This window comes from Anastrepha ludens, chromosome 3 (assembly GCF_028408465.1).
Source record: "Anastrepha ludens isolate Willacy chromosome 3, idAnaLude1.1, whole genome shotgun sequence".
NCBI classification, from domain to species: domain Eukaryota; kingdom Metazoa; phylum Arthropoda; class Insecta; order Diptera; family Tephritidae; genus Anastrepha; species Anastrepha ludens.
Genome location: NC_071499.1, coordinates 36,272,817 through 36,283,955, shown reverse-complemented (window position 1 = coordinate 36,283,955; position 11,139 = coordinate 36,272,817). Strand labels below are relative to the sequence as shown.

The 11,139-nt window shown below is 39.8% G+C and overlaps 2 protein-coding genes across 2 annotated transcripts; one reads left to right on the top strand and one right to left on the bottom strand.

Moving 5' to 3' along the window:
* The first annotated feature begins 5,735 nt into the window (after nt 1-5,735).
* Nucleotides 5,736-7,627, top strand: LOC128857433 (U3 small nucleolar RNA-interacting protein 2). Its single transcript, XM_054093191.1, has 5 exons — nt 5,736-5,917; nt 5,986-6,809; nt 6,869-7,066; nt 7,136-7,272; nt 7,389-7,627. Exons 1-5 carry the CDS (start codon nt 5,864-5,866, stop codon nt 7,625-7,627), a joined length of 1,452 nt encoding a protein of 483 aa, XP_053949166.1. The 5' UTR covers nt 5,736-5,863.
* Nucleotides 7,593-9,786, bottom strand: LOC128857432 (uncharacterized). The gene is made up of 2 exons (XM_054093190.1): nt 8,399-9,786; nt 7,593-8,335 (listed from the first exon to the last, which is right to left on the bottom strand). Exons 1-2 carry the CDS (start codon nt 9,693-9,695, stop codon nt 7,860-7,862), a joined length of 1,773 nt encoding a protein of 590 aa, XP_053949165.1. The 5' UTR covers nt 9,696-9,786; the 3' UTR covers nt 7,593-7,859.
* Nucleotides 9,787-11,139: the final 1,353 nt, after the last annotated feature.

The following is an 11,139-nucleotide window of genomic DNA, read 5'->3' as shown; positions in this document are numbered from 1 at the left end:
ACCGCTTACGCGATTTTGGCTGAGTTTAACAAAGCGCGCCAGTCGTTTCGCTAACCGGCGCCAATTGGACACACCAAGTGAAGCCAAGTCCTCCACCCGGTCTTTCCACCACAGAGGAGGCCTTCCTTTTCCTCTGCTACCACCAACTGGTACCGCATCGAATACTTTCAAAGCCGGAACGTTTGTATCCATTCGGACAACATGACCCAGCCAACTTAGCCGCTGGAGCTTTATTCGCTGCGCTATGTCTATGTTATCGTAAAGCTCATACAGCTCATCGTTCCATCGCCTGCGATATTCGCCGTTGCCAACGTGCAAAGGTCCAGATATCTTACGCAGAATCTTTCTCTCAAACACTCCAAGCGTCGCTTCATCGGATGTTGTCATCGTCCAAGCTTCTGCGCCATACGTTAGGACGGGCATGATTAGAGCCTTGTAGAGTGTTATATTAGTTTCGTTCGTCGAGAGAGGACTTTACTGCTCAGTTGCCTACTTAGTCCAAAGTAGCACTTGTTGGCAAGAGAGATTCTACGTTGGATTGCAAGGCTGACATTGTTATCGGTGTTAATGCTGGTTCCCAAAATATATGAAGTCTTTTACAACCTCGAAATTATAACTGTCTACAGTGACGTGGGTGCCGATACGCGAGTGCGCCGACTGTTTGTTTGAAGACAGGAGGTACTTCGTTTTGTACTCGTTCACCACCAGACCCATTCACTTTGCCTCTTTATCCAGTTTGGAGAAGGCAGAACTAACAGCGCGGTTCTTAAGGCCGATAATGTCAATATCATCGGCATATGCCAACAATTGTACGCTCTTATAAAATATTGTGCCTGAGCGATTAAGTTCTGTGGCTCGTACGATGCTCTCCAACATCAGGTTAAAGAAGTCGCACGACAGCGAGTCACCCTGTCTGACACCTCGTTTGGTATCAAACGGCTCGGAGAGGTCCTTCCCAATTCTGACGGCGCTGCTGGTGTTGAGCAACGTCATCTTGCAAAGCCGTATCATTTTTGTGGGGATACCAAATTCAGACATCGCGTCATATAGATAACTCCTTTTCGTACTGTCGAATGCAGCTTTGAAATCGACGAAAAAATGGTGTGTGTCGATTCTCCTTTCATGGGTATTTTCAAAGATTTGACGTATTGTAAATATTTGGTCGATGGTAGACTTTCCAGGTCTAAAGCCACACTGATAAAGTCCACTCAGTTGATTTATTTTATTGGCTGTTTGTGCACTGCGACCTGAATAGATCCATTGTGCAGCCATGTAGCTTACTCAAACAGTTTTAGGCTGTTAATAAATCCTAAAACTGCTGTAGGCTTCATTTCTACCAGGAGGTTTGGATTTATAGCCCCATTTCCCAGGTAATTTAGTCTGCGTCGTGCCACTGCTGGGCAGTCGCATAGAACGTGTTCTACTGTTTCTCGTGCCTCTTTGCAGAGTCTACAGGAATCGTTTTCTATCGCACCTATCTTTTTCATGTGATAATTAAGTTCACAGTGCCCGGTTAGTAGTTCACTGTAAAGTTTTATGTCCTTTCTGCTTAGGTTAAAGATTGCTTCTGACTTTATCCGTTCTGGATCTATGAGTCTTTTCGATTGCCGCATGCCCGATTGCGCTCTCCAGTAATCGATTGGGCCTCGTTGTTCCTGCTCACGCAGAAAGGCACTTTTGAAGCTGTTATTTATCCCGCAGAAAGGTTCAGGACCTATGAAGGAAGTGTTCACAACAAAATTTCTTGATGCTAAGGTGTTGAGAATTTTAAATCATTCCCAAACCAACCTTGATTGGAATGAGAAGCTATCCAGCGATTTTAGAGCTGCTTGACTGTCAGCGAGAATATTAATATTGGCACCGCGCGTTCCTCTCCGTAGACATTCTCTGGCACACAGCTCTAAGGCGTGGACCTCCGCCTGGAAAATGGAAGTGGTTTTCCCCATTGCAGCTGCTTTTTGGAAATGTGGTCCCCCAATTCCAGCCCCGGCACTACCGTCTTCCATTTTGGACCCATCAGTAAACCACGCCTGTGCGCCCTGTTTTACGAATATTTCATTGTTTCTCCACGCTAAGCCGTCACTAATGACCACTTTAAATTTCTTGAAGAATTCTAGTTTCCTTTCGATCTTGTCGTGAACTGTCAGGCACGGTGAGTTCCGGATTGAACCCAGAATCCTTACATCTCCTGTAAGATTGCCTTCTTTGAGATGGAATACATTAGGAAGCCTTAGAGCTGCACTGACTGCCGTAACTTTGACTACAAGATAGAGTGGAATGAGTCCAGTGACCATTCCCAAAGCCGCTGTGGAGCATGTTCGCATTGCTCCCGTCACGCTCTGTATACCTTGTTAAGTGTTGTCTCAGTCTTAGTTTGGTCTACTTTTGGCCACCACACCATACTTTTGGCCACTCTTGGATTATCAGTCGCCCAAATGCGGCAATTCTGCTTATTGACGAATCCACTGAGGTGAAAATGTGCCTCATCACTGAATCACGAAGTGAGCGATATGCATTTTGATTTGTACGACCGTTTTCATAATAAGCCTGAATAAATTTAACGCGTTGCTCGATTGTGTATCTTTCCATGGTTCAAATTGAGTTAGTCTGAAATTGAAAAATGTTAAATGAAATGCAGAAAAAAACTTGACGTTTAGGTGTGGTTCACATTCAACATCGGTCTTTGAAATTTAACCACCCTTTAGTATACTTTATTTAACAATTTCCGGAAAACTAGTATTATATTTTAATTTTTTAACAGAGACAAATAATTCAATTGTCTTTATATTTACTGGAAATATAATATTTTATTTGAGAAAAACTCCTCAAAAGAAAATACATTTTCAAACATCATTACAAAGAATTTTTTTGGTAGAAATTAATTTACTTGAGGTGATTTGTACATCGCTCGATTTTCATAATTAAAATTGGTAAGAGCAATTCCGACGGTAAACTTATGGTGTGTTCATAGAAAGTTTCCGCCTGTATTCATAATTTTATTTTAATACTTATTTATTTTATTGAATAAAAATAGTTTAAAAATGCCTTACTATTAAACTGGTACCGAAAAACCGGCCCGAAGATAAAATCAGTAAAAAAGTTCTATGGCGATACAATTTTTTACTGTGGTGAGAAAATTTTACATACGTATATACTGCATGGTGAAAAGATTTTTAGAGGTGTAGTACCTAGCAGACCGTTACTCGGCTCTGACGTAGAATCCAAAGTTCCTCTAAAATTTCTTTTTTTTCCTATCGTCCTTGAAATTGCTGTGCCTACTTCTTACTTTTTACTGTTGGACATTAAGAACAAGCAGCGCGTTTTAAGCTCAAAAATGCAGCAATTCTATATAAAATATATGTCTTTGCTGATATCAATTCTTATGAAACTAAAATGCATGTATTTCTTCGACATTTAAGGTATGGTATTAAAAAACACGCCAAAACCGTTAGAGCTCATATTTTCTTTGTTTGCTTAAGGAGTTACATGGGTTTCGTGGGTTCAAAAAATCGATTTTTTTTGGCTTATTAATTTCTACAACATCTCAAAAATAGTATCCTATATTTTCAAGTCGATCCGAATAATAGTTACGGAGATACAGCCTTTGGAAGGTGTGCGTTCGAAACCACTTTTATTGTTACTCAAAACTTTAAACGCGTTTTTCTCAGAACCGTGTTTTCAAAGTCGGTTGTCAAATGTTCTCGAAAACTACTCAACCGATCTTGATGAAATTTTACAGAGAGATACAATTTACTCTTGCTTGAACGAAGGATTTTTTTTTAATTACAACTACAGGGTGGCTGATGAAAGCCGCTACCAAAAAAAAATTGAATAACTTTTTTTCTTTTTAAGTTATCTGTTCCATTTTTGTTTTAATTTGCAGATTGATCTTTAAAATTTATTAAAATGGATAACTGGGATACGCAAACAAGAATTTGGATAGTCCGCCGCTATCACGCACTGGAGTCCGTAGTTTAGGTGCAGAGAGAGTACAGGCGGATGTTTGGCGGCGATCCCCCGAGCAGATGGACCATAATGAGACTGGTGAATAATTTTGCTGAGCAAGGAACAGTCACAAGAAGGCCTTATCATCGAAACCCACCAGTTCGGACGGAGGAAACGATCGCTGCTGTAGCTGCAGCTATACAAAGCAATCCAAGGGTTTCAACAAGAAGCTTATCTGCTCAACTTGGTGTCAGCCGACAGTCTTTGCAAACAATAATGCACAAAGATTTAGACTTATTTCCCTACAAAATTCAAATGGTTAACAAACTGAATGCAACAGACTTGCCGGTTCGCTTGGAATTTTGCCAGAAGATCCTGCAAATGGTGGAAGAAGACCAAAACATGTTAAACTGCCTTTTCATGTCTGATGAGGCCCATTTCGATTTAAACGGCAATGTGAACAAACAAAATTGTCGAATATGGAGTACTTCTAACCCACAGATACTCCACGAGACGGAATTGCATCCTCTTCGCGTGACAGTGTGGTGTGCGGTTTCTTCACGCTGTATTGTCGGGCCTTATTTTTTTGAAGAAAATGGTCACACCGTTACGGTTACTGGAGACCGTTATTTGAAAATGCTGAAAGAATTTTTCTATCCAGAACTACGCCGAAAGAGAATTCCTTTCAACTCTGTGTGGTTTCAACAAGATGGGGCAATGTCTCACATAGCCCAGACTGTTATGACAGAGTTGCGACGAAAATTTCCCAATAAACTGATTTCAAGAAACTCCGAATTTCGTTGGCCCCCCAGGTCGCCTGACCTTACTGCACCTGACTTTTTCTTGTGGGGTTTATGTAAACAAGAAGTTTATAAAACAAAGCCAACAAATTTGGATGAACTAAAACAATCCATTCGGGCAACAATTGCGGCTATTCCTGTCGCAACTCTCAAAGCAGCAATGAAAAACTTTTTACTAAGATGCCGCACTTGTGTCAACGAGCATGGGGGGCATTTAAATTCAATTATTTTTAAAACTAGTTAAGCTACATTTAATAAAATTTAATGACCTTCAACTTGAAAAAAAAATAAATGAATTCCATACACTAAAAAAAAAGTTATTTGAGTTTCTTAATGTAGCAAAATTCATCAGCCACCCTGTATTTAAAAAAAAAAAAACCGAACGCAAATTTTACCGAAATTTTCTTTTTTTTGGAAAAATGGATGCCAAAACTTCAATTTTTACTTTTTTTCTTTCCTTCGTTCAAGCACGAGCTTATGGCCTTAGCTAAAACATTTATTTTTGTTTTTTCATTTTCGATGATTCTTTCAGGAGTTATGCTGACAACGCGGATGCACCATTTTTTCGAGGGGTCGCCGGAAATGACGTCGCAATGTAGGAGTTTTAATATTTTTTTTTTTTTTTAATTTCAGAAATTATTCTTTAAATATGTATCTATAAGACAGAAAAAAGTTTGAATTAAATAAATAATTTTTTACATAGAAAAAAAATATTGAAAATAGGCCTTTTTTACCCGACGAAACCCATATAACCCCTTAATATGGACTCGCTTTGGTTATATTCTGAATTTTGAGGTAGGTTCGTTGTAATTTTGTTATATATTTATTTGCCCTCTGAACTGTCAATCTTTGTTTTTGAGTTTTTGGCAAACTGGGGGCTATTAAAGTGCCTAACTACAGACCTTTTAAAAAAATTTTGAATTTTATCACGATACTTAATTCTATTGTGAATAGGTGCATACGTTTTGACAGCTACAGCTGTAGCAGCTTCATCCAACTGTCAAAACAAACCTAAATTCACGTGTGCCACAAGCGACTATTACACGCCGCTTTTGATAATTTTGTTTTTATTCAATTAAATTAAAAAATTTTGAATAACTACGCCGGAGTACCATCAAATGTCTTCCTCATTCTTCCTGAAAAAAGAGCCTAAGGCGAACAAAAAACGAAAAGTAAGCAAAATACTATGAACAGTGCCAACAATTTATCACTGATTTCTTCCCTTCACTTTCGGTTGTAGCTTTCAAAGGAACCACGCTCAACTGGTGGCAAAAAGGGATTTAGTAAAAAACAACCAACAAACGCCGCACCACCTTCACGTAAACGACCCCAAAAAGAGGATGAAGAAATCGCAAGTGATGATGATTTCGGGAGTGGCCTCGACGGCGAAGGGGGTGCAACAAATTTGGTATTCTCATCGGATGAGGTGGAGGAGGAGACTCCACAAGACAAACGCTTGCGTTTAGCAAAACAATACCTAGAAGAGATAGAAAAACAGGAAGCGGAACGTGCAGAAGATCGGGAAATACACGACCATGTTGCCCAACGCCTCCAATCCGAATACCTTGATAGTGTGGGTAAATTGCGACGAAACATAGCTGCCTCCATTGAAGACTACGATGCGGAAAACGTCGTTGTGCTTAAGCACAAAAAGCAACATTTGCCAATGTGCGCGTTAGTCGTTTCACCAGATGGTAAATACGTGTTTAGTGGCGCTAAAACACAATTCGTGCTGAAGTGGAGCATACAGGGGCAAGTGAAACTAGTAGGTTCTTTTAATGTGCAAGCGCACACAGAAGATGTGGAGAGTGATACACGGCGTCGTTCACATGTCACAGCGATTTGCTTATCGAGCGACATGAAGTACCTAGCATTGGCTGAAGGGGGTCGAAACATACAAATATGGTGTCCAAAAGAACTGAAACACTTAAAAACGTTTAAGGGGCACAGAGATGTGGTTACCGCGCTAGTGTTTCGCAAGGACACACATGAGTTGTATTCAGGATCGAAGGATAGATCGGTAAAAATTTGGTCGCTCGACGAAATGGCATATGTAGAGAGCCTGTAAGGAGATTAGAAACTAGAAAATCTGTATATGTTTGTTAATTTATAGTTTATTGCAGATTTGGCCATCAGGCGCCTATTACGGGCATAGACGCACTTAGTCGCGAACGCGCCATTACCTCGGGTGGCATCGATTGCTCGTTGCGCATATGGAAAATCACCGAAGAATCGCAACTGATTTACAATGGGCATCAAAATGGCATTGAATGCGTCAAGTACATAAATGACGAAAATTTCGTATCTGGCGGCGAAGATGGGTAGGAACTAAAATATTTATTTCTTTTTGTTTTCAGTAATTTAATTACCCACAAATTATTTTCACTCAGTTCACTTTGCCTATGGAGCGCACTGAAAAAGAAATCGTTATGCAAAGAAGCGCTGGCGCATGGCAATCAAAGCAATGGCGAGGCCAATTGGATTACAGCGGTGGCTTGTGTGGTAAATACGGACTTATTGGCGTCAGGTAACGTAATTTTAGTAAAATAGGAGAAAATTTGTATACATTCTAGTCCATTATACGAAAATGAAATAACCTTTCATGTTGAAACCGGTTTAAAATGGGTAACTTTTATATTTTAGGTTCCTGCGATGGTTACATTCGCTTATGGCAGTCGCTGGACAATTCGCGTAAGCTAAAGCAAATTTTAGCAATACCCATGCCAGGCTTCATAAATGCCTTAGCGTTTAATAGCAATGGCACAAAATTGTTTGCAGCGGTTGGACAGGAGCACCGATTAGGTCGTTGGTGGCGCATCAAGGAGGCGAAAAATAAAATAGTCATAATTGATTTAATAACAAGTACGGCAAAGACAAGTTGAATTTAATTAAGGAAATGCAGCCCGAAAACGCGCTTTTGTAAATTTAGGCGTTTAGACACTTGCTTTACTTGCAAACAAAGCATATTGTTTTTATAATGTTTATGTCAATACTAAAGTTTAAAAGTTAAGTTAGAAAAACGTGGATTATTACAAATAAATAATTTTGTAAAAATAAGTTCTTTGGAATGCATCGTGGAAATCTTAACTAAAGCTAAAGTAAAGAAATCACATATTAATTATTATCACCCACCACATCGACTATGGTTGCCACTAGACGCCGTGAATGCTCCACAGCGCAAGTTGCTGTCACTAAGCCTAAATGTATACAGAATAGTTCGTAGCATTTAACTTTGCCTGGTGTGACCTTTGGAAAACATACTTCAGCAAGCTGTTGGTAATAGTCGGCGGCAAGTAAACCGGGTTCGAATGGTGGCTTGAAGGCATTACTGGACGATCCTGAACTAACTATAAGCTGATGCAGATCGATTAATTTCATAGAACCACCAGCTTGATCTTCGAACCAAAGAAAATATGAATAGTTGAATACTTTGTCTTTCCACATAACAGTTGAGTGTCCCTTCTTCAAGTATTTGCGGGAGAGTTCAATCATCGACCATAAACTCTTTTTCGAAACCAACTGGTTGGCGCGCAAATCGGGCGCAATCATGAGACCAGTTGTCCTATTGACATACACAAAATGGATGAGCCCTTTAAAATATTAAAAAATATAATATTAATATCGCCACACTTGGTTTATATATTAAATTGTACCTGGAAAATCTTCCAAATAGGCTTCAATAGAGATGTTGCGCTCAGCTTTTACAGCTAGAAACTCTGTAATTTCGAGCATCTTTCCCTCAACTGCTGAAGCCACTTCTGGTAACTGGTCCAAAGCAATACCTGAACTGTCACAGCACGTTAGTGTGAAAAGCTGTTTTAGTTCATCCATGAATGCCGGTACGTTGGACTCAATTCGCACTAATAATTCTCGTTCGACAGCACGAAAAAAGTCGCCGTACATCTTCTTTAAGTTCTCCCATTTGGCAATGAATTTTTTCAACGAAGTATCCAATTCGTCACCTTTTAACTTGGAACGCTTGAGCGCATCCAATGTTTGTTTAACAAATGACTCTAAACTCTCATATGTCGGCTTCATTGCATCCGAGTCGCCTTGTATTTGCAAGGTTATGATTTTTTGTAGTACGAAGAAGGTATCGTACATGCTGCTTGCCACTTGTAGATTTGCATACTCGATCACCTGCACCAATAACACACCCTTTACTAGTTGAGACAGGTGCGCAATACAGGGCACACATCCTGAATTGGGATCATAAGAAGCACCCTTTAAAAATACAGCAACTGACCGATTAAGTGATCGATGATTACGTTGCAAAGAGCGCGCAAGCAAAGTAAGAAATATCAAATCGGATGGACTCAAAGCAAGCGCTTGCTTTGATGTAGCGGAAGAAACAAATTTGTGTGAAGCAAAAAGTAGAGCATGAGTACGTTGATGTCCCAGGTCACGCAAACATTCCAATGCACCATCGAGCGCAGTGCTTACAACGCGCTTAAGTTCAGTGTTAATAAGCAATCGCGGCAATGCCTCCACCAGCATAGTTTGCTCCTCATCCCACAAATGCTCTTCGTAACTTTCGAGGCAAGTTGATAGTAGTTCCTCCTGTACGGTGCTAGCTTGCGTAGCGAATAAGTTTGCTCCGTACAAGTGGCGTGTCAGTGCAATAGCTACGCCCAGGTGTCGCTTGAGTATGTCAACTGGGCGTTGACCGATTTTCACAAACGAATATCCCAGCAGATCGCCAAAGGCGAAGTTAAGTCCATTGTCGCATTGAAAACTTGAATACGTATTGTCAAATTGGCAATGCATAATGCGTTGGGAGTTAATGATAGGACTGAAAATTTGTAAAATGATATTCCCGTCTATGGATGCCGCAGTTGCGTTCTCGGGAAAAAGATCAGCGTTCTTAGCAAAGAAATGTTCAGCCAATGCTGTATTAAGCTGCTGGAAAACAACATCATTGGCACTGTTGAAGACAATTAAGCCGTTCATGTTGCTTTATGTTTATTTTCAAAAATTTTAATAAAAGTCAACTCAATTTGTGTTCATTGCACTGATAAAAATGTATAGAGAAATTGTACAAACAGCTGTTTTTGAACTGTACATAACCGTACACTGGGTTGCCAGGTCTTTGGCGTGGTAAAATAGCTCACTTAGTCCGTTAAACCGTGATTTCCTATTAAAAACCTTCATATATCGAAATGATTTGTAAGAATTGATTTTACGAGTATTACAATTTTAATGAATAAGTGAATTTTTAAGTTGTTCCCCCCAATGAACTACCATCATTTCCAAGTAAATGATGAATGATGCAAGTGCACTTATGTCCAGCATGTTATAAAACATGGCCAAGGGCCAACGCAATGTTTTGCGTTTCGTTGAATATGCAGAAAGCATTTATCCATTGCGTCGACGCCTCCTTTGTTTGCATTGTAATCAAGGATGTATTCCGGCTTGTTTTTCTTTTCAGCTACAATTGAATTTGTCAAAGGTGTGCTGGCAAGTATTATAACTGATCTGCCTCTTTTTGGAACATAAGATACCAAAGAAAACTTTCCATCGAGAAACCCGAAAATGGAAGATTCTTCAGTACGATTGCGGTCAGCCTTCATTTCATATGGTACAAACATTTTATTTTGACGAACAGTACCAAGAATAGCAAGACCTTTGGACATTAAATACTTTCCCAAGTTTAGCGATGTAAAAAAATTGTCACAAATAATATCCTTCCGGTGTTCTCCCAATGGCATACTAACCTTTGCACAACACCTTCACCTACGTTATTTGCTCGACCAGTATTTGAGTTTTTTCCAGTATATATTTCACTTTTGAGTGGATAGAACGACTTAGCATCGCATAGTTCGACCGCGATAAGCAAATAATTGTGCATCCACAGTCATTTCTCCAGATGTTTGGTAATATTTGCGCAGATTTGCGTTCATTTGTGTCCACAATTCAGATATTGCAGCAGCCTTATCGGCTTCTAGCCTAACTGCTCTTGTACGCTCGCTGTCAAATCTAATGAATCGAACAATTTCTTTGAAGCGTGACTTAGGCATTACTGCTCGATAAAAGCAAATGCTTTCTTGGCTCCATAGCACATCCACATCTTCGTCATTTGATTTATTTACACCTGCTGGTAACACAAGACCTATAAATGCCTATAAATGCTCTTAGTTTAATTTCTCCCAGATTCTTTTATCTCCAGTGCAGTTTTTCTCGTTCCAAGTCTCATAGGCTTTTCGTGCTTTTTCATTCATATCTACTAGAATTTGTTGAAGCATTGATGGAGTGAATATCAACTCAAAGACGTCAGACTCAATTAGACCCTGAGTAGCCCGAGTTGGACCCACAACAGTGCTCCGAAATACATTATGGCTACTTACGCGAACAGCTTGGCCAGGAAAGTTCTTAAGCCCTGCAGTTTGATCTTTAG